This window comes from Venturia canescens, chromosome 5, assembly GCF_019457755.1.
Source record: "Venturia canescens isolate UGA chromosome 5, ASM1945775v1, whole genome shotgun sequence".
Lineage (NCBI taxonomy): Eukaryota > Metazoa > Arthropoda > Insecta > Hymenoptera > Ichneumonidae > Venturia > Venturia canescens.
In genome coordinates this window covers 7,093,484-7,117,795 of record NC_057425.1, presented here as the reverse complement: position 1 = coordinate 7,117,795, position 24,312 = coordinate 7,093,484, and the positions used below count along the sequence as shown (strand labels likewise).

The window sequence follows — 24,312 nt, the reverse complement described above, 5'->3', positions numbered from 1 at the left end:
GTCATTTCATTGCATCGCTTGAATGCCACGAAGTCGTTACCTTCACACTTTTTTTGCTCATGTCACTCTTATTAATGAAGAAATTCATTTGAAAAACGAGACACTTCGGATCAGGACGATATATAGAATAATTTTACTGAAAAGAACAGATAGTTTACCGACTTAAAAGACAAGAAACGTTGCCAAACTTTGGCTTTATTTCAACGCAATTTTTAATTGCCAAAGATAAATTTTCCATCAACCTTAAGGTAACTCCTGTACTGCATGCTAGTCAAATGAGTACTAAATTTTCAAAACGCTTTTAGACCAAGTTCAATACGTACCGATTAAACTTATCGTTAGTAGATATGTATTCAAGTATATTTTATTAACGTGAAAAAATATTAAAAACAATAGTTTTGCAAAACTGTCATTTTCACAGGTATTTTTCAAAGAATCATCTGTATTTTTTAACCGATTTTATTGCACCAAGTCTCATTTTGTTTCGATCCTCTACGAATTCACCACGTGGATTTTCCTTTAAATTCATTCCTTCAGAAATTATGAATGAAAAAGTTTTTTCACTCAATGAACAATTAGCTGCAACAGTGAAACGATCGAGTTAAAGAAACAACTACACGGTGGATTCATAGAGGACCGGTTGACGAACAAAATGAGACTTGTTGCAATAAAATCGATGAAAAAGCGCAGATAATTCTTTGCAAAAATACCGGTAAAAATGTGTCAGCACGGAAATTTGCATCTACCAGTTGATGGTTTTGTAAAACTAGCGTTTTTCATATTCTTACATCTTAATGAGATATGCTGTAATACAAATCCACTAACGATACATTTAATCGGTACGTTAAACTTGGTCTAAAAGCGTTTTGAAAATTTAGCACGCATTTGACTAGCATGCAATAAGGGTATTTCTGAATAATAATGAATATTATTATTCCCCCACTTGAAAATTTTCGCATTGTTCATCCGAATGAATAGTAATCATCAAGTATCTATAAGGTGGCATTGCTGACGTCACTCAATGTTATTAGCATTAGAGCTTCGTCTCTTACCCCCACCCTCTGAAAGGATTTAGCAACAAGCTTAATAATGGAGTAACGAAGCGTTCGAGCAATCGGTCAATGGAGAGAATGACGTCGTCGTTCGAGCTCGAGGCTCGTGAAAAAATCGTTTGCTCCTGCGGCGAGTTCGAGAACGATTTTGACCTCGAACTCTTTCGTCGGTGGAGAAATAACGAGGATCATCGGTACTCGAGAGAAGGGCGTGTCGATTAATCTTTCGCGAAATATCGCACTCGCCGCGGCGCAAAGGGATCGTGCAGGAACATAACCGCGCATACGGACGCGGCACACACGCAGAGGAGCTCAGGAAGGAGCGAGCAATCGCGCGCGCACGTACGTATTGGCAAGTCAGTCGCAGGTTTCGCACGAGAAGACCGCGAAGGACCTTGACAAGTGCTCCACTTATATCGGCAAAGGTCTGTCGAGAGACGCGAGCGCGCGTTCTCTCCGTCGTTTTTAATCGCACCGCTCGCCACTCCGCTCTCCTCCCGCCCCTTTTTCACTCTCATTTCGCTCTCTTCGAGCTCAAAGGGACGAGGGACAACGTCGACTGGACAGCTAATTAAAAAAAAACGTCATTCCGAGTCCCGTCGGCGACGACTCCGGTGTGCTCCGTCCACTTTTTCATCGGAATGACCGTCGCAAATGACGAATTTTATCGCCGCTTCGAATAATGCCTCGAAACAAAAAGCCTCGTTTGCTGTTTCATTCAATCGCGCGATCGACATTTTTCGCGTCGACGGACTTCAATCAGCACCGTTTGTAGACTCTTCAATGGACGCACTTCAGCCCCAGCAGCGTTTTCGATCGTCGAATCTCTCTTTTTTTTCATCCGAAATATATTGGACTGGAAAAAGCGTTTGACGCGCACACACGTAGCTTCCGAACTGAATTCATTTCATTTTAACTACTTTTGCCTCGCGATAATTTGTGAGCAAAAGTAGCCAATTACCGGTTTTTCAGTACGAAGCCTTCATGCGAAGTCGTTGAAATGAAAGGAAAAAATAATAAAATTCGTAATCACAACGCCAAAGGATGTAGTAACGAGAATATTCCTCGCGCGATGGAAAGGTTTTTCGCTGCTTTTCCATCTACTGCACGTCTATCGCGCGCGCAGTAGTATCGTTACAAAAAATCCAAGCAAAAACGCGTTTTTTCCAGTTCCGACGAGGTCGCATTTCCCTTTTTCCTTCGGCGGCTCTCGCTTTCGAGCTTCTGTTTTTCTTATTTTTCTTTTTCATCCGGAGATTTAGCTCGTTTAATTTTTTACGAGCTCCATCACTTTATTGTTGTCTCTTATTACGGGCGTTCAACAATTCTCGCATAAACGGGAAAGACTCTGCTCGTTTTCCTTTTATCTTTAACTTGACGAGAGCGACGAGAACAACTGCACGCGCTTCGAGCAACAGAGCAATACGTGAATAAAAAAATGGAGCCTCGCGTGGAGGGCCGAGACATGTTCTACAGACGTCGGGAGCAGCGCAGCAACGCAATTCCGTGAGAATTAAACTCGAAGCGCGCTACGACGAAAACGACGAAATAAAAGCGGCGGTGGACACGCAGCGTCCTCGACGACCGCGTGACACTAGCGCCGCTCTTCCGCGCAACGTTTTTATATCTCGAAACATTTAAAGCTCGTCTCACGCGAAACCCTCGTCTCGTAGTGGTTTCAAGTTGCACAATCGGAATGGGAATTCGCCCCGATAATTGAGCGACCAAATACCTGGTGAGTCGTGACCTTGTTCGATTTAGCAACGGCGAAAAAAATCGTTTGAAACTCGAGTCGAAGCTCAGCTGTGACGTTTTTTTATCCTCTGTAAAACGACGGGGAAAAACGCTCGGGAAATAACAGAAATCCTGGAAGGAAACCCTCGACGAACACACTCTCCATTGTCGGTGATCGCTGTCCGTATATTTTGCCTCGTCTCTCGCGCGTGCATCTCGTCTCCGCTCCCGGAAAAGTATTGTGACGAGCTTACACTCTCGCGGGGTACTGCGCACACGCCAGGAAGAGAGCGGTGAAAATGAATAGAATAAAGTCGTGGAAAATCGTTCTCTATACGCGCGCGTGTGTGTGTGGGTTACTCGGCACCGAGTCTGAGCGCTGCGACAGCTCCTCGTGGCAACATCGGGAGAAAAAAAACAGCTTTGAAACGTTCGAAGCTCGTCGGAGTTTCCACTGGATGGAAAATCGTTCCGTTTCCCTTTCATTCTTCAAATCTCTTTTTGTCGAAACGTTTTTATTTTCATTCTCATTAAAATTTTGAGGAGAAAAATAGAAAAGTTGTTACATGGGAATGGGAAAAGTGGTCGATGCATCCTGCTCTTGTAATTTGTACGAAAAGCTCGAAAATTTGTTGCCCTCGAAATGAAACTCGGAGTTTTCTGCGTCCCCTCGCAAAAGCAACTCGTGCGAACTCCACGTCGTCACGGCCCTTCGAAAAACTTTCCGAGTTTTCCTCAAAGAGTTTGATCCACACGCGTATTCTTTGTTGCCCGAGCGAAATGATTGAATTTACCGAGGTCATCCGGGTCGACTCATCCCAATATGAAATCCCTCGGAAATCATGAAACAGCTGCGGAATTGGGTCAACGTTTCTAAAGCGTTAGATTAAAGCCCAAAGTACAAATTCGAGTCTCCAAAGCGTTGATCGCTTATCGAACACTCTCGAGGGAGCAGGCCTATCATTTTTTCCTTCTCTCTCTCTCCTCCGACTATCTCGCACTCTGTGCCAAGCTACGATCGATAGCGCAGAGAACCTTGACCCGAAAAAAGCATCCGCGAGTCGGATCAACACCCACGAACGAGCGGACACACCGACAGGCGTTTGTATTCACACAAATGTCGATGGAATAAAACACTCCTGCCGCCTTATATCGCTGACGAGGCAAAGAGCTTCGTTATGGGAATTCGTTAGTGACGTTTATCCTCGTTCAAATATTTTCGCGCTTCACTTCGTTATCATAAAGTGCAGATATATTCCGAGATGATCAAAGGTCGCAGAGGCTCCTCGCAGCGTCGATCTTCGTTTACGAGATCATCCTTTCATCCTGTCCCTTTAAGGTTGTTCGATGGCGAAACCCGATTTCTCGGGAATTTTGAAAAAAATATATTTCGCGGGGAAAAATCTAACGAATCGATTTAAAAAGAAAGGTCATTCGACCGTATAGTTTTCCAGATACTGCAGCTTCAAGTTCTTCTACGGTTTCTCCACCCGAACACGTGGTAATCGTCAAACAAAAAATTTTTATCGAAATAACTCGAGAATGGTTCTTACGATTTTGATTTTTAAAAACACAGTGTTACAGTAATTTCTGAAGAAAAAATTTAAAAAAAAACATGATCTACCGTCTAGTTTTTGAGAAAAAAATTATTGTTGAGAATTTCAAGGTTCGCGACGTGGCAGCGCTGCGTCGCGTGAGACAAGCCGTGATTATCACTATACTTTGGGCCTGTGCACAGAGTGTACAAAATCGCGAGAAATTATAAAATTTTAGGAAAATATCGTAACCATATTTTTTTTTACTGATCGTCAACAATAATTTGAATGATTTTTGGAACATATTTCACAACGGATAATGTTCACGGTGGAATGGGGCTGCACCCTATTTTTTATACGCCACTTGGCTATGGAACCACCTTAACGTCGCGTTAAAGGGAATTTTTAAGCGTTTTCCGTTGTTTTTCAATCCCCTCTCGCGTATGCTTTTCAACAACGTCCAATTTTCCGTTGAGCGCTTTTATATTCAGTGAGAAAATGGAAAAACTTGACGCGAGTGAAGAAAAAAGTTCTGACGCATTCTCCCGATTTTCTCGTCCGATAAGAACGCACACGCTCCACTCTTATCAACGCGGGTTACACGAAATTCTACGTCGCGAGGGACATTACGAGCGATGCAAAGCCACGCAGGAAATATTAACGGAAAAACATTGTTCCCACGGAGCAGAGACTAATTCTTCCGTACACACGCAGCTCTCGACCCGAGTCGATTTATTGGATTTTTATCCTTCAGGGATTCGGAGCTGTCGAGAAACGAAGCTCGAACGAGAATCGAGTATATTGAGGACTAGCGATAACAAAAAGTTTTTACTCCTTCGGTCCCTATTCAAAATGGACGTTGGAACACTCGGAATTTATGAGATTTTTGCAGCTCGACAGAAACCCCGCGGACCGAATGGTTCGTTGGAACGATCGTCGAGCAATATTCATAAACTGCGCGCGCGATTATATGCGACAGAGAAAAAGGCTCGTAACGCGAGTGGAAATTCCGTCGAAATTCCGAGCTTTATCGATTTAATAATCCACCGTTAATGCATTAATTATTACGATGCACACAGAGAGAATTGAACGGTAATATTTAGCGCGAAATTCGCCGTAAAATTTACCGGATGTGCTCGACCACGCGGGGATGAGTTAACGAAAAAAAATAGATTCCGGTAACGCACTGTAAAATTTTCAATACTTCGCGGAATTTTCAGTTCTACAATAGTAAATATTGCAGACAGTAAAATTTACGGTACTTGTACCAAAATTTACAAAACGTTTACTCAATTTTACGGTGCATCACGCCAAAATGTCTTTGCCCCGATGTAAGTGTCGATCGCTCGCTTCCGAATTCCGCAGCACACTAAATCGGCGATTCGACAAAGGGCTGAGCACATAAAAAGAATGGGGAAATAGGCCGTTATAGCGACGACATACCCGTGCCACGTTCCCATTATCGCCGGATCGCCTGGCATAAACATTCGTACGGAAATTTAAACAGTGCAGCGCAGTAAAATTCACGGTGACGCTCGTGTAACATTTGCGAAATAAATATCGAAATAATCTCGAAAAGTACATGAGTTGCAGCCCGTCACCGCGCAATCGTTACTGGCCGGTAATTTTTCAAATTTCATTCTCTCCGTGCATCCGCGTTTTGAATGCTCGATCAAAATTCAACGACCTGCTCGGACTTTTCCTGAGCGGCTTGCCTTTCGAGTGTAGAGAACATTGGAGCGATGGCGATTGAGGTAATTCTCGTACTTGGAGTAAAAATACCGCGATCGATGCACTCGTGCGCTCGCAGCACAATCGCTCTTCCAATCTCGTCGATTCGAATAAATTCTCCAGGCTTTACGTTCATCCGGTAAATTCACGTGAAAAATGATGGTCTTCCGGCACTTTGGGTCGTTGAAATCGGGAAAAAAATCGTTTCGATGACAGCCCGTCGATTTATATCGCGCGATTAAAACCTTATCGGAGCGATAGCGAACGAAATCGTCTCCAGTTTTATCACGATTATCATTCATCTTCGGACGTTAATCCTCCAAGCTTCGAGCGCGATACACTCGCTCAATTCGACAAATCGTACCAACGACTCGTTATCCTCGATTCACAGGAACAATGAATCGATGAAAAATCTCCGCATCATTTCAACTTTCGTTGCGATTAAGCTCGCACGAGATTCGAGTCGCGTTTCTCCTCTGAGATGCCCCTCCAACGACTCATCGCGTCGTGCCTCATCCATTTTTCGCGTTTGCTCTTCATCCAATCGAGAGATTGCTCGATCATTTCGAATTTTTTTTATCAGGGTAATCGAATCGGATGATGAAAGAAGCGATTGAATGAAAAGTTATTGCTCCATCAAACGTAGCAGAAAATAAACGAAATAATTGACGGTTTAAGGGGGGTCCGGCTTTAGAAAGTTTAAAAAAATAGCGAACTTTTCGGTATAGTTTCAAGGATATTTCAAGAGTACAAAAAACATTTTTTTCATATAATAATGTGAGAAATATTAATTTGTACAGAGTTTAGGCGTAAAGTCTCATTGTCGGAGTTTCTCAGCTGCGTGCAATGCGGAGATCGTAATTCTCGTCTGCAACGAAAATTCCAATTTTTTTTTCATTTTCATATATTTTCCTTCCATATAACCATAAAAAAATTGCGAAATTTTATATTTTTAGCGAGTTTGAAAAAAAACGCTTCTAAATAAGAATATCACTTCAACATCCTTTAAATATAGAATTTCGCAATTTTTTCGTGTTTTCATAGGTTCGTATGGAAGGAAAATATATGAAAATGAAAAAAAAAATTAGAATTTTTCAAAAACAATCGATTTTTTGGCTTTCTGAAGCAGGACCCTCAAACTCACAAATATTCTTCCAAAGTATTTGCAAATAATTGGATAAAATTCCTTCGATTCTCCAATCATAATTTTGCCATTTTTTCTTATCAATCGATAAAAACGAGCAACGTACCGTCCGCTTTCTCTAAAACGCTGTGGCAAAGCTGAGTCCACGCGCGTTTAATTGGTGCATCTGACCATAAAAGAGTGTAATCGACCTAATCGTCTCGATTGACAATGACGTAAGCGCGTCGATTCCGCTGACAGAATGAAGTGGATCATAGACGCGTGCGTTCCAGCGAGTGGGTCGACTTTTCTTGCCTGTGGAATCGCCCCCCGCGTCCTTTTCCTCCGCTCGGACGAAACACTTTCTTTAAAAATATCGCTGTCTAGACGCTCTCGTTTGAAGTTAGCCGAGAACGTCGCATTCGTCGAACGCACGCGACGAGCGGGGTCCGAGGAAAAAGCACGGTTGCATTTGTGACGTAAAAATGGCGAATCCTTCGAAATCAGCTGCTGACATGTTTCCAATGCATTTTATTACTTCGGCAATAAAAAATTGAAGCGCAATCGTGCGCTGAGGATTTATCGAACGCGATATTTCTTCGGCTCCGATAATATTTTCTGAACAATCGAAACTTTCGGAAACATCGTAACCCTCCGATGGAAATAACGATCCTTCGAAGCAGCCTCCGAATCGGAGCTTTCCATGACGAAGTCTTTGCAAACGTTCTTAAAAGAACGGGCAATAAATTTTCTTGGACGTTCTCTACGCCGCGAATGAGTACTCCAATCTTCGTCGCGCACTCGCAATATCTTTGCTGACTCCGTCGCGTACCTGCTCCCGATTGGTCGATCTCTGCAGCTCATTATTCCCGTCCCGCATGCAGGAGAACGCGCCCATGGTCACGTATCAGCAAGGGCTCTGACGGACCATCGCGTGCACGCCGCGTGATGCTTTCTTGCTGCGCAGCGTAATGCGCTGGAATTGTTTGCTTCGCTGGAATCAATTAGCCATTTTCACGCGGGGAATTGACCGCAGAGTCTCCGTTTCTCGACGCAACTTTTCCAACAAAAATACTTGGGTGGAAAACCTTTCTAGCGGTATGTCGAATTTGCTGTTTGATTTTCTTCTCCAATTGTTTTTCGTCGGCGATCGTGGAGTTGAAAATTTTTGAAATTTTCATGAAGTCGTGTCGAATTCGATGCCCCTCGATCTTCCAATCTTTCGATCGGATTTCTCGTGATTATTTTCCCGCGAGGCGCAGCCACCGGAGCAACGGATGTGAAAAATTTCTGGGAGCTTTTCCGGATGAGATGTGTCGGCGAATCCCTCGCCGGAAAGCTTTCGACGATTTTCCTCTGATTCGTCGCTCTTTTCCAAGAATTGCCGAGTGTCGAGGTCGAGGAAGAAACATTATTTGGTTAAGGTCTGGAGGCGAGATGGCATGAAAATGAGCGTTTGGAAAACTCACAACACACGAGAGTCTCTGAGCTCTAGAAATTAGATTACGAGTTCAAATATTTACTCGGCGCCGGAGTCTCATCGCTTTTTCTTCTTTTTCTTACGATCGTCGTGCTCCCTGGCCTGTTTGCGTGCAGCAATTCCGTCCGGGATTTAGCACGCTGGTTGTTTTCGATTGTCAACGTGCGAGTGTTTCGTTATGACCGAACTCAAAAGTCGTTGTAAACGAGGAAAAGATTTATTGTTGCTCGTGCGATGAGAGAGCACGAGCGTCTGCCGTTTACAAACGAGCGGTTACATTTTTGCTAACAACATTGAATGTTTGTGCATGCGCGATGATGAATGTGCACGTGAGCGCGGGGATGAGTAATGGGCAAACGAGAACGAAAATGACGAGCGTGTAAGCACACGAGCAAACTCGCGAATGATTTTTTCCGAGGTTGCGAGAGAAGCGACGACCGTCAAAAATATGTCACGGTGGAAAGAGCCCGCGACGCACATTTTCGTCGCTCCTCTTCTTTCGTACTTTTAAGGTAGTTCATTCGCGAAACGATTTTCTTGAGAAAGCTTCAAATTTACACCAAATTTTAAAGGCTTCGTCTTATTGGTCATTGAGATAAACGTCCTTAAATATGAAAAAAAATAAGGACCACAGTATGCGTAAAAAAAACCTCACATTTGCTTATTTCGGCATTTTGTTTCTTCTTGGCTCGGCCCATTCCTGCCACAGCCTTCTGGCTTTTTATTAATACTTTTTTCTCCATCCATTTCCCTTCGTGCTTTCCCTTTGGGCTCTCTAAAGCGATTTTTTACATAAAAAAGTATGGTATCTTCACCAGGGACGAATGAAATTTGGTCAGTGATGGATCCCCGATTAATCAATGGTTTGTAATTTCATTCGCCAAAAGATAAGTTGGAAAAATGTATTTAAAGTTAGAATTGACAACTCTGACATTAATTTAGAGTGATTTAGATCTTTAATGAAGAAGTGAAAATCGATCCAATTTAGACACCCATAAATTACGATCCTTCGGGCATGACCTGCCTTAATTCTATTCCTTCTTCATTAACTTCCGACGAAGATTTACGCATCGGTGCACTTAGCATCGAACCAGCGAAGCCCTTGCTTCTTTCCTCCCCGAAGACCAATCAGAAATCAGCAAATAAGGGAAAGCTCGAATAAACGAAATGGCGCCCATCCTCGTCCTCGTCAACAATCGCTCGAGAGAATCTCGAGATATGAATAATCCCTTTTCATCAAAATAAATTCGACTACATCGCAATAAATTTCCCGGCAACGACTAAATAAAAATCATTTCCGAGTCCACGACTCCAGTGGCTCGAGTCCTGGCAAATCTCACGTTTCTTGTAAACGACGACCACCGCCCAAAGGGTTCCCCTTTATCCGGTATCGCCGAACAAAAGAAAGCTTTTCGGAACGTTATTCGTTCGTACCAACACATTTTTTGATCCCCTTACACAATGGTCAGTCGTAGAACCGTCAAGGGTTCGGGGGACACGAGTGACACGCAATCGCCGGAGGACAGACAGGAAAATGACCGAAGATAAACACTGATAGTAGTGACAAATGATGAGGCGGATCCTCCCTTCTGGGTAGGGATGAAACCACAATAACGCAAACGATCAAACCGTGTTTTTATGCTTCGGCAAAAGTCCCCCGTGTTCGCGTCGACCTTGTCAGAGACGTTTGCGCAAAACCTACAAATTCGGTGGAAACATTATGAAATTCTTGACCGTAGAAATGGATTGGCAAGATTTTCGCAGTTGGTCTCCGGCGTGCTCGCAAGCGCACCGTTTCGTGGTATATAAACGTAAATAAAAAGTGTTTCTCCGTGATTATGCGATCGGGAGCAGCGCATGAATTTTATCGGGCGCGCACGCTACATTATTTTAATCGCTCCTGCGACGACCTCAAGGAGGAATTATGCGACAGCTTTACGAGCGGTTCGAGGTTGCTGCATCATTCGCAGCTGTGACGAGGAGGGTGCGAGGCGAACAGATCTCCGGGCTACTGGCAATAAGAAAATTGATAAAGAAAAAGGAATTGCGAGCAGTTCCGCATCGCGTTTTAAGGAGCAGATCCGTTCATCGAAGCTCTCTCTTCGGTAGGATCGCTCTTTCGGCATGTTTTATTGGCCCGGTGGCCCCGTGGCCGTTTTATCTCGAGGGTTATCGTGGCCTCTGGACGTTTCGTGTTCTATTAACGTCGATAAGAGCACGTGGCTGCGGGGCTGTTGCCCGAATGGAAGCCCGATCGCTCCCGGCCTGCCGTGGATCTTCGTAATTTTATTCGAAACGTCAAATGATCGCTTCCGAAGAAAATGAAGCCGAGGAAAAATAGACTTGGAAGGGACGAATGACTGGGGAAAAATAACGAGGCAAGTACGAATTGGACATGAGTCGCCTCGCGCTCGGGTTAATTGGCTCAATCGAATTAAGCGCGCGCGCGTGCGCGCTCTCTCGTATTTTCATTCCCAGCAATTTCATAATTGGCCTCTTACGAATTGACAAATTGTTGTCACCGGTTTGCACGCGTCCGCGTCTCCTCCCCCGAGTCCGATACTTTTGAGGAAGAACTTTTTACTCGACAAAAATACACCCGCGCTGCCTCCGACCCATCGCAAATTTAACTCGATCACTTTCATCCCAGAAACTTTGTCCTACACATTATTTCCGTGGCCTCGAGTCTCTTCTCACCTCGCGAATTCGCCGGATAATCGCGTGTCGTGCCAGGCTTCTCGGGCGAGGATCTCACGACTCTGGTGAAACCTGACACGAATAGGGAACCCCGAATCTTTCGAATGTAATTATATCCCTCGCTGGTTCACCGGTGGAGCAACAATAATAACGAGACGTTCGCACTTCCTGTTTCAACGTCGCACTAAATAATTACAAACTTCCCACGCACAGTCCCACTGACGAGGAGCTAAAAGTGAGACTGAAAAAGAAGGTAATGCAGTCGAGGATAACAATGAAACGATTAATTTCATAGTTTTCGTATTTAAGTAGTTCGGCCGCTCTATGACTAGTCAAGTTCCCAGCTACTTTGTGATGATTAATAATTTGAAGTATAAATTATTAATAAAATTAATAAACACTTGCATTGAGAATATTTTTATCACAAGATAATGTTGTAAAATGCTTTAAAAATCTCATAAAAGATCAAATTTTTACTTCAACTTGACTAGTTATAATGATTGAGTTCGACCCTTTAAATACGCATAACCTACACGGAGAAAACGAGGCCGAAAATTCTAGAGGAAAGTACTAAGAATCTCGGGGACTGGATTGCAGCATTAATTCGAAGAGCAATAACAACAACTGTTCTATCCGCCATAGTAAAAAAACCAATATTCATACCTTTTATTCAAAAGACTTGAGAGTTTTTTTCTCTATAAGCATAGTAAAAAATGTTTTCAGTCACTTCAAACGTTTATATTGTGAAGTATGCTCAGGCAACCCTGAAAAAAAACTATATGGTAAAATGTCACACATATTCGGTGTATATTCGTGTAGAATTTACTATGCTGACAGTGAAAATTTGTGATTTACAATACATTTCCACTTATCAGTAAGTGCTAGTCTGATACGATGAATAACACTCGAAAACAAAACGAAATATAGTTCTCAGGTGCATCATTTTTTGCTATGCACATAAAGCTGTTTATAATTGCAGGGAGGAAAAATTAGAAAATTCAAAAAATACACTATGCTGTTTGTAATCGGTGCCTAAATACTGTTGAAATTCTTGAAAAATAATATATTCCTCACTGTACAGAGCGAATCCGTTTTTTCCTGGTAGAAAGCATTATTTTCATTGCGTGAAAGAAAGTTTATATCGGTGTAAGTTTATATCGGTCAATTCACTATAAAAAGTGAGGCTACGAGACGAATGAAAGCACGCGAGTCAGTATCAAAAAAAAAATTTGATGACATTGCCTCGATTCCCGAATTTGCCCGAAGTTCAGTCAGCCGTTACCAGCAGCCCAACGTAATGACTGACGTCCGCTTTCGACACGTCAAAAACTAAAGTTTTTTCGTGTTTTCTTTCTTAAAAGCCCCGTAAAGTAATGTTTTTTTTTTTTTTTTTTAAAGAAACAGGATCTGTGATAAATCTTCTTCGCGTTATAAACTTTTCTGGAGCTCGAACACCGTGCGCAATTTTTTCACAATTAATATTATTGCGAGTCTCCCACAGGGCACCGTGTTAAAAACTCCACATTTTGAATGAAATATAATTGAAAATTATGCCCCGTAAGAGGCACGTTTTCAGGGGACCTTGAACTATCATTTGCCGCAAAAAAAGTGAAGCTTCACCGTACTTTGTCGAACAGCCGAACTGCTTTAACTGCAAACGCGAAATTCGTCCTCGAGATTTATGCTTCGAAAGCCACTCGATCAATCCTTGTTTAGTGTGCCTCGAGAGAGCTCGCATACAGAAATTAACGAGACAGTAGCTTGCTTACTCACCTGTTATGCTTCCCCGAGATAAACATCTCGTCTTGTAATAAAATAAAAGAAGAGGAATAAAGTGCCGGGACAAAGCTCGGCTCGCTGTCATTCAATTCACGACGACGAATGCGAAGCTCGCGTTTACTCGCTCGCGCATTGATAAGCGACGCATGCTTTGTTTACGCTCAAAATACTCTCGAGGTACAGAGCACGAGAAACGATTCGAATTTTGTCTCCTTCGAAATGGTGCTCGACGTTTCTCTGTTTATTTTGTGCTACGCGGGGGTCCCTCGCGCACTGCAAACGCGGCTCTGTCAGCCAAATCCTGTTCGTCATTCAAACTTTCTTTAATCCGCAACTCATATTTCGCTGAGGAGAGTCCGACCGGGGCTTCGCTACACGTAAGAAAAACAGTCGGGCCACGAAGCTACCGAAATCGAGTGGAAAAATTGGAGAAAACGTTCCTTGATTTGAAGTTTTATAATAAAAAAGCAAAATTCCTCGTCCGATGTCGAGTAATCGCTCACGACCCAACGCGATCGTTTCTAATCCTCAAATTCGAAGGCACCACTTCGAAGGCTCGTTCACTTCCAATGTCCGCGGGCACGGTCAACAATCCCGAGCCAATCGCAGGCCGGGTCAAGATAAATATTAAAAATCAAAGAGAATATTCGATCCGATAATAAATGCGACATAAAATGCGCATCAGCGCCCGAACGTTTATGATAGAAACGTTCCGGTCAAGTTTTCGGAGTGTGTAGCTCACGATTCTTCAGCAGGAAAAGAGGAAATGCAAGGTACACAGAAAAAGAGAAGCAACGAGCGAGCAGAAAACAGTCGCTCTTTTGCAGAGTCGCCGTTTCTTCCTCGCCTCTTAATTTCTTCTTTTATTTACGTCAGGGATATGCTGCAGCAGTAGCAGCAGCATTTGCTTGTACATACACCGGCCAGATTCAAAGCCAAAAGAGCACGAGCGTTCTCGCTGATGCACTACCGTATAAATACAAGCCGACTCGGTTGCTCGTGCTTAGTGCCGTATTTTATGCCCCGCGGAGCGACCCTCGGTGATCGGGCTTCGTGTCGTCTCTCAAATGACTATTTCGCCGTCGTTATACCTCGTAGGTTCCGCTGAACGAACCAACCTTCCGCTAACAATGGAACGCCGCTTGGAAAAATTCTCAATAAACCTGCTAGTTACGAGGATATTTATTGCGTGAAACTCGATCGCGAGGAGTCGAGCACGAGTCGAGTTCGAGGGAGCACGAAGAGCCCGCAAAGTACGACGAACCCTGAGTTTTTGGAGAGGATGACGAAAACGCGGCTGTGGCTTTCGGAGGAAAAAAGTGGCGAGTGAAGTAACGGGAGCGCGCGCGCCGGAGAGGAATTGCGTCGAAGTTAAAGCCACGGAGCTCCCTCTCGTCTCTTCGCTCCTCGACGCTCTTCGCTCGTCACGAGCGAGCGAAGGAGCGAGGAATTATTAGGAGAGGTGGCTCAAGAGTGACGGGGAAATCCAACACACGAGTGACAAGCTCTGTGCAAATTTAGCCTGCTCCCGAGATCCAAGGAACACGCCGCGTAAACATGCCACCGTTGCGACCCTCAAAAACAACGACGACGACGACGAGGAGGCAGAAAAGACATTGAAGAATGGAAAGAATGTGAAAAGCACGTGGCTCGATGAGGCTCCGACAAATATTCCTCTACCGATAATAACGAAGCTTATCGTAGACACGTTTTTCTTCACTGAATGTAAATAAAATCTCGCTCTCCTTCACCGCGCGACTTTGCCGCGGCGGATACCGAGCTCCGGACGGGCGTCGACGCGCGCGGGGAACAAAAGATGAAAATCTCAAATGTTTACACACGCCCCGGGTATTAATTGGAAAAATCTCCGTGCCGCTGAACCTCTCCCTGGTCGTTAAGTTTTTACGAGCGTGTAGCAACGCTCAGCCAAGACGGCGCTCCGCGAGGAGGAGGCAAGCCCTTCAAGGTCAGCCGGATCGGCAAGACCCGCCTCGCTGTACCCTCGCTCCCTGCGCCAAGCGAATCCTCTTTCGTCTCGTATTCGCCAGGAGAAAATCCGCTGAATCGAAAGTCACACATTTTTAGAGTCTTCGGGAGAAGAGTCTAGTCGAATTCGATGTTTGAGGAGATATTCGAATCAACACCGAGAAATCGACTCGGAGCGGAAATTCGGGAAGAAAAATTCGTGCAAGGTGGAGGAACAGTTGCTGTCAAAATTTCACAAAAAGTCAGCAAGTTTCGAGAATGGAGGAAAAACTCAGGCTCGTCGATCACGCTCGTGAATTGAAACTTTTTCATCGAAAAAAGTGGGAAAGATTTTGTCATGTCAAAAATCGATGCGAAAAGTTTTGTTAACTCGCGTTTGTCGAGTCGATAAACGACCAGAAAAATAACGAAATTTGGGATCGGAAGCAACGAAATAAACGATAAATCGGCATGAGTGGAGCGGAAGATGGAGCCACGATGAGGCTCGCACCGCGCCCGAAACATCGCGCCCGAGATTCCTGATCCTGTTGTCGTCACCGTGGCCTCCCCAAGGTCGAGATCGAATCGGTTTCACAGTGGCCGGTGGTGTTGTCCGTTGGACGCTCGCGCTGTATGTGCGCGACAACGGAGAAAAGCGCGCTGACGAAGGAAGAGGCTCGATTCCGTGCTCTCCCGAGGTATATTGCTCGCGTGTGTGTGTGTGTGTGTGTGTACGTGGCCCCAAACGTGTTGTGAGTGCCATACCGACTGTTATAAGCCTCGCGAGTCGGCCAACGAGCCGAAGCACTCGAGGAAAGTCTCGCCAGTGTCGGCCGAGCCTTCATCGGAATCGTTTCTCATTCGACGCGCTTAAATTTTGTGTCTTTCGTTCACCGAGAGTTTGAGTACATTCGTGAATAAATAAAAATACGAATAGAGTCGAGTTTTTTGTGTCTGTGCGAATGTATTCGAGGGATCGATGGTGCGGGCAACGAAAGAGAGATAAAATAACAGGAAACTAGGAAATTCTGGAGAATTATTCGGGACGAAATACTCAACTTCCGGCTCGAGGCTCCGAACCTCGAGACATGCCGGTCGTGACTGACTCTCGTTGTAAATTCATCATTCGTGCTCGATGACAAAGGCCGATTCGCGAAACGCGAGTGTTGCGAAGACTCGAGCGAATCGATAGCAGTCGTTGATCGACTGGACCTGGTCGATCGCCGATTTTGCCCTTTTCTCTCTCCCCGTCACGCTGGTGAGGCCCAATTTTTCTCGCCGCGTTTTTAAACTCTTTCGCCATTCCCAGTCGATTAATACGGAATTAAATTCGCTCCCGCGATCGCTGCGGCGAAACGGATGAAAAAGAGTCTGAAACGTGAGAGCGAGGCTCTCGTCCTTACACCGGAAATACTTGCCGACGTTTCGTAATGGGAAACTACGGTTTCTAGAAAAACGGTTGACGCGCGTGCGTGCGTGCTTGCGTTTCCCTCGATCCCACCGATTCGATCGACATTGGAACGTCGCAGATTTTCTCGCCGATTTTTTCTCTCATCCTATTTTCCTCCTTTTTCGACAATTTTCGAGATCCGCGGAGCGAAACAAGCGTCGAAGTAGCGTGCGACGAATATTACCGCGGGATCGGGCGAGCACAGACCCGTATTATTGTGAAAAGGCGGTCGCCCGCTCGCGGTTTAACTCGCGTCTGTGTTCCGTGTCCGTGTAAGTCGTCGACACTCGTCGGCTTTCACCTGGATTAACACCGCGCTGCGCTCGCCGCTGTTCGTTTGCCTCTCGCTCCTCTCACGTACACGTAAACACTTTTTTTTTAAACAATCATGCTTTTCAGCTCGTTCGGGCACAGCGAACGAAGACTTCGGCTCTAAATTGAAATATTTTCTCGTACGAAGGCCCCCGACTTTCCGTGCGCTTCGTTTTCCGCGTCAATCACTCGCTTTTCAAAACTTTCCGGGACTTTTTTGCTCGACAAATTCCTCGGGAACGCCCGTCGAAAAATCGGCGCAGAATTTCCCCCGCTAACTTTAAATTCTAACGAATCTTCGGTTTTTTAACCCATGAAATTTCAAACGACTCTCGATCCTCCCGGAATGTCCTCCTACCAGCGATTAGATAACGCGGTTTTAACTTAACCCCAACGAACCCGGGCCTGCGCGAGGTTTCTTTTCACTGATACACTCAACCACGTGCTCATGAAATTCTCGTGAACTAATGAATCCGACAAAAACAGGCGCGCGAGTCTCCCAATGTAATTAGAACGCAACGAGTTTTCAGCTCGACAAACGAACGCGGTTTTATTGCGATTTCGATCGGTGAAAAAGGTCGAAACTTCCGGTAGAAAATCTACCGGAGTTTCACCGAAAAAGGGAACGCGAGCGAGGTATTCCGGGGAGGAAAAGTTTGAGCGATTCGGATAAAAGCGCGTTCGTTGCGTCCTCGTTGTTCGGAGTTGAGTCGCAGTTCATCGAATCGGTATTTTTCAGGCTCGTTGCTGAGCAACGGCGCAGCGTGGGCGGAGATCCAAAGGGACGATAATAAATATATAAATGCGTGTATATATTTGAGGAAGTGAAATATGAAAATGGCTGAATCGAAGCCGCGAACGGACTGATATTTTGGTCGTTAAGAAAAAGGAATCCCCGCAAGATTTTGAGGAAGCAAGTGCCCAAGTAAGATCACCGACCTAGGAACTCGAGCTCGGGATCGTACGAAATGGCAAGCGCGATGTACATGGCAGAGAGCAACGGCCAAGCGGGCGGTGCGGGCACCCCGAAATTCGCCTCGACGAATTCGATCCCCGCGCTCGTCGAGGAATCCTCGATACTCGGGCGTTCCGGAAGTATCGAAATGAGCCCTGAAATACTTCGAGAACCGAAAGCACGAAGATACAGCGTCCTCGACGACCTGCGCGCCCGTCGCGACAGCCTCTTTCAACGCGCCCGACGAGCCAGTATATTCGAAGAGAAAGAAAACGGCGCTCGCTCGTCCGACAAAGAAAAAAGCAAAGATAAACGTCGCGGCAGCGAGGGCAATAGGAGAGGCTCCGTATTTTACGTATCGGATGATCTCCTCGAGGAAAATACTGACCTTTCGGCCAACGAGAACAGTCCGAGGGAAACGGAGATTGAAATGGCCGCTAAAAAAGGACGCCGCAAGTCGTGGCATCCGTTGGCAAAAGCGCCCAAATTGGATCGGAAGAGACGCAAGGGAGTCGCCGGCGGGGGCTCGGCCTCCGAGACCGGAAGCACCGAGGGCCTTTATAATTCACGACAAAAGAGACTCTCCTGGTGGAACATTTTCGTGCCGGATTCCGTTGGCAGGTATTACGCAACGTGCATTTTATAACGCTTTTTTTCGTCGTGTTTCCGAGGGTAGAATCAACTCGAGGGTACATTCGCTCGAGCACGGGTCAGACAACGAAAATCTTTCCTGCGCTCCGTAGCGGCGACAAAATCTTGAAAAATGAGCGAATGAACTTTGCGAACACTTTGCAACGTTCGAATCCGACGAAATGATCCGAAAAAACTCTCCATGAATTGGTCAATTACAAATGATTTTTTTCGTTCACTTCGTTGGACTCGAACCCCGCGAAATTCAGCGTCGTAATTTCCGTAGTTTCCAAATACTCGAAATATGAATTTCAATGAAACAACGACGATCTTCGAATCCGAGGACACCGTCGATCGTCAACGATCAATAAATCGCTCGCGACGTATTTTTTCTTCTCAATCCTCAGACTCTTCAGCAATAAATTGCCCCATAATGATTTAATAACGGCTAAAAAAATAAGCGGAACGTGCGCGAGTTGAATTTTCAGAAGACCCCAAACTAAGAATCCTGCCATTTGCCCATTGATCGCGGTCAACCTCGATTCGAGAGTTTTAAAAAACCGTAAATATTTTCTCGCGCAAATGTAAACATTCATGAGACTTCCTGCTGTAATAATAACACCGACGTGCCTTCGCCATGAGCGCTGCGACCTGCTGGTCAATTGGCCGATCATTAGGCAGATACATTTGCCTCCGGTGTACTGACGTTTGTCGATCTCGATCGTTTTGCAGAAGCTTTTTAAATTGCGCATGCCGCTCGTATCGCTCCCTCCGCCTTTGTGTTTATCTTTATGGATCATCGTCTATATTCGTCGCTCTCTCTCCGCTGTTATTCCCGATCGCTCTCGTGTTTGTCATTGTCCGCACACGTAAACATACGTTTAGTCGAGCGGCGACATCGTTCGTCCGATCGAAAGAACGCTGAACAATTGTACACGCATTTAATGGAATTGAACTTCGCGTAGAGCAAACTTCCCTCGTGAAATTACGCGCTGATTGCTGCTGCTATAACCCCAGCGCGATATTCCAGTGTCATCAAAACAAACGGCAACTGCTGGCGAGTAGATGCGTCAGTGGAAACAGCCAGTACAGTGTCGGACGATAAAATATCGATCATTTTCATATCTGCTGCAAATTTGTCACGATTTATTATTCCCCTTCGTCCTTAAGGAGCCCCCTTTAGTAGCAAAACAGGGAGAAAATGTTTACGTAATAACGGGGAGAGGGAGAACGCAATTTCGCCAGATTTTTGACGATTTATCGCCGAGCTTAATCTTCGATGATTTAGTCCGGGGAGGAAAGCGTCGAAGAAAAATGTTTCTAACAAAATAATAAAAAAAAATCTTTTTCAAGAGCTTCCGAATGGTTTTCATACTTTTTTACGCATTTGCTTCGACGGTGTTTAAATTTGATCGTTTTTTTTTTTTTAGAATTTTGTTGATATTTGCAACGATTTATTTGTTCAGTGTAATCTTGAATGATTCGAGATTAGAATAGTAAACTGTTGAAATAAAATTTTGATATGAAAATTTGGAAAAACAGCTTCTGAAGAGCTTGCGAATTTCTTCCTCAAAAGTAGTTCATGCACGAAACGATTTTCTTGAGAAAGTCTCGAAATTTACTCCGAGTTTAAATGAATAGTCGACTCACACGCATATCAAATGCTAAAAGTTTCGTCTTACTGGTTATTGAGATAAACGTCCTTAAATATGAAAAAAATATAAGGACCATAGTATGTGTAAAAAATCGTTTATCTTTCCATATAACGATTGATCGTTTCTTATTAAGCTTATGAAAAAGTACACAATAACAATAGGGTATTACACCTTTTTTTGAAAACTGTTTTAAAGTAATCCTGAGATCGTAGTAAACCAGTAGAATTTTTATTTCAATTTTATAAGCCCAAAAAGTGTATTGAAAACTATTTTTTATTTATAATTTTCAATTTTCGCGCGGAAACGCTAGCCGCCATGTTGTTTCGGTTTGTGACGTCGCTTTGTTAGTAAACAATACGATTGCGAAAGCCAAGGCAACAAGATTTGTGAAAATAATGAGTTATAACGGTATATCATTGGTGTCTTGTGCCTGAATGCAATAATACAAGTGTAAAAATGCCACGAAAATTATGGATTCGTCGCCGCCATCAACGTATTTATCATTGGTAGATTTGTACTTTCTGCTTTCACAAAAACCTCTTCCACGATGCGATTTTAATAAAATGAATGATAAAAGTCCACAAACGTGCATAATAACTTGTAAAATTTCAAAATAACACAGAGCGCGCGATAAGAATCTAGATTGTTTACTATCGGAGTGACGTCACGTTGGAATCCAATATGGCGGATGGCGTTTTAGAAATTTGAGAAACAAATGAAAAAAGACGACTTTTTAAATTGAATTATAAAATTCACATTGCATTTTTATGAATAAATATCGACGTTTCTCATTTACTTTTTACGAAATCTATCATAAACATGCACTTTTATATATTTTCTTACATGGTGTAAAATATCCTATTAAGCATATAATGAAAGTTTGGAAAAAAATTCGAGACGATTGTCTTACTAGTAATAAAGATATATTACGTTAAAAATTGAACGAAATTGGTAAGATGAGCAATCGTAATCTCACGTTTGCTTATTCCAGCAGCATTTTGTTTCTTCTTGACTTGGACCATTTTTGTCACAGCCTTCTGTCTTTTTATCAACACTTTGTCTCGATTCATTTCCCTTTGCGCTGTCTACAGCGGTTTTTCATAGTATTTTAGTCAGGGACGAATGAAATGTTGGATTCAGTCAGCGATGGATCCCTGATTAATTAGTGGCTTGTAATTCCATTCGCCAAAGGATAAATTGAAAAAATTTATTTAGAATATTGAATGAATAACTCTGCCATTAATTTAGAGTGATGATATCTTTAATTAGGAAGTAAAAATCGACCCAATTTAGACACCCATAAAATACGATCGTACGTAAGTTGTTAATATTTTTGACAATTCAGCATCGTCATCATTTTCAGTCGTCACAAGAGTTTTTCGTTTCATTCGGAGGTTCCTCATTCGAGTTCGTTTGTGCAAATGTTCGTTAAATGAATTTTCTTCACGTTCGCATTTTACTATTACGCAGTGTTTAAAAAAATTACACAATTAGGAAGAACTTTAAGGTACTTTCTCGTCCTACAACGAGAATGCTGCATTTACGAGGGTGTTCGCACACTCCCGAGGCGACGGAAGTTTGGATATAGCGTCGAGTATATCACGCTTCTTTTCTTGGCCTGACGACGTTCGTGAATTCCCTGCGCCTTCGAAATTATGCGAGCGCGCATCTCGCATAACAAATCGAGCAGTAACCCAACATCGACACAGTCATCGTCTCTCGTGACGGCTAATGAAAACAAAAGAACGATCGCGCGCGCGCGAGGTGTGCGTACACCGAGGAATTTTAATCCTCTCGATTCGCAGCGCGTTCGCCAATCGCTCAACGGCTCGATGCTTGTCGTGCCTTCCCTTAATAATTTAATTGCTCGTGCGAGAGTATCAGCATTTCAGTATTTATTCCTCGACCACTTTTCCATCGAGTCCCCGGTCCGCGGGTGCAAACTCCCGCGGACTTTTTCCTCCCACTTTTCCTTTGTTTTCTCCCAGGAAATCTCGAGTTTCTCCTCGGCCCGCAGTAACGGTTCGAGAGAAATATCGACAGACGTTTATTTTTCATGCTCCAGTTTCGGGGTTGCGTAATTCACTCGGTTTCGAGGTTAGTCCGCCTCCTCCGTTCCCTTCCTCCTCGTTGCTGCCTCTTTTTGCCTCGTTTTTTGCTCCTTTTAGCCGCCGATGCTGCGAAGTGTGCTAAGATGCCGAGAGCTTGACCGCGCCATCGGTCGCCCCCAGTCCCGGCACGTTCGCGTCTCTCCTCGCGCGCTTCGACAATGGGAGACCGAACCACTCGAGCACGAGACCTGACGCGCGGCTGCTCCGGGTCGCCGACCTCACCGTCCACTCTTTGCGATCCTCTATGTAACAGTATAACATCTTTCTCACACGTGCACCCCCCCACGGAGAGCCCTCAACAAACGCTCTACACACTGTTGGATGCAGCGTCTAAATTAATTCACACCGAGAGCCTCGTCTCGTCGTCGGCTGTGCTAACTCTTTGCTCATCCGTCGAGAGACTTCTTCAAACTTGACCCATTATTCGAACTCGTTTCGAGAGCCAATAAACACTTTGTTCCGGGTTCATCGTCAACGAACGCTTTTTCTTATCGCCCCTTGCCGGAAGATAACGAAATGACGCTTCACAGACTTGATTGGGGCGAGGAAATTGGCACCGTTTTTTGCTGGTTTAGAAGTTTAGATTTTTCGGAGAATTTTGCGGTTTAATGAGCAACGAAGTTAATCAAGTTTTAATCGAAACGATTGTTTTTGGGCGGTAGAAAAAGCTGCGTTCCTCTCACCACGGGAATTTAGTTGTTTTTTTTTTTTACATTTCGTGACGTGAGTTTGAATTTTCATTTCCTGCCTGCGACGTTCTAGCTTCCGCGATAACGTTTGTTATATTTTTGCATGTCCCACACGATGATATTTTCCAGCTGCGTTAATCAATCGGAATCATCACGATTCGATGAACTTTGCAGCCGCAAGGTCAGCCATTGTTCCTCGTTTAGGGCCGTTCGTGAATATTTTTGCTATGGAAATCTGCAGTGCCAGCACAAATAATAACTCTCTGGGTTGAACGTATTCTTTATTGTGTTGATGCAAGTGACGGATCAGTATCGACCTCGAATCGGACGATGCTCGAGGAAAATCGAGAGCTCGAATTCCCCTGCAATTTAACCGATAAGAAAAGTAACCCAGGAGACTTGACTTCCGCTAATTTAATCACCGGATCAAATCTCTCGGACGAAGAAAATTCGCATTGAAATGACAGCGGAGAACAAACTTTGAACGGCGATTGGCAGGGGACACTTAAATGAAAATGAAGATACTGGAGACGTTGCATAGGTCAGTTAATTAATTCACATCACGCAAATTTCCCGATCGTCGCCTGACTCATGCAACAACGACCATCCGCGCTAATACTCCCACACTAAAATCCACGCGGCACTGGAAACGTGTATAAATAAACCGTCCGCCAATCTTGCTCATGTTAATTACTCCAATACTCCAACGCAAAGAGCTCGAGAAAGACAAGGGATCTCCGGAATGTAATAAACCGGTTGATCTTCGATACCGCGATTAACGCCATTCGTAAAAAATGTCAGACATTCCCCGCGTGCAACTAAAAAGTCAGTCGGATCGAAAATCCCTTTTTGACGAAGCATAGATTTTGAAAATTACAACGGAATTTGTCCCTCAATTTATTCAATTACTTTGTCGACAAAATTCCTCGTGTTTGCGCTATTTTTTCAACTTTCTTTAATTCTCTCATGCGGAGATAACGAAATTTGAAAAATCGCCGTCCAGAACGACAGCGCGGTGAGGAGTCGCAATTCGTGATATTATGATGGGGAAAAATTGAATTTTTCCCGTACATTAAATAATATTCATTACCCAAAGTAGGAACTTTTACCGGAGCATGTTTAAAAGTATGTCTCAAATAAATGTCCGGTCAAAGGCGCCGTACTTTTCAAGATTATTTCAATATTTATTTCGCAAATGTTACACGAGCGTCACCGTAAAATTTAGTAAACGTTTTGTAAATTTTAGTATACGTACCGTAAATTTTACTGTTTGCAATATTTACTATTGTAAAACTGAAAATATTGAAAATTTTCACGAAATATTACCGTTTAATTTACTCCGTGCAGTTGGTCGGATCCAAAATTGCTCTTTTCGAAGCAAAGACTTTGAAGATGACACGAAAACTTGTTTTTT

General features: G+C 44.0%; 1 protein-coding gene across 14 annotated transcripts in view; it reads left to right on the top strand.

Annotated features, from left to right (window-relative positions):
- Positions 1-24,312, top strand: part of mtd (mustard) — a 174,704-nt gene that overhangs the window by 71,571 nt on the left and 78,821 nt on the right. For 3 of the 14 annotated variants that reach the window (XM_043419972.1, XM_043419971.1, XM_043419967.1), the window contains exons 1-2: positions 15,880-16,354; positions 17,598-18,434. The exons of 5 other annotated variants lie outside the window; for them this stretch is intronic. In XM_043419972.1, the coding sequence (XP_043275907.1) occupies positions 17,827-18,434 (608 nt within the window). In that variant the 5' untranslated portion in view covers positions 15,880-16,354; positions 17,598-17,826. Of the gene's footprint in view, positions 1-15,876; positions 16,355-17,597; positions 18,435-24,312 lie in introns of those variants that run through there. 6 more of the 14 variants (XM_043419970.1, XM_043419965.1, XM_043419968.1 and 3 more) reach the window with 4 other exon arrangements.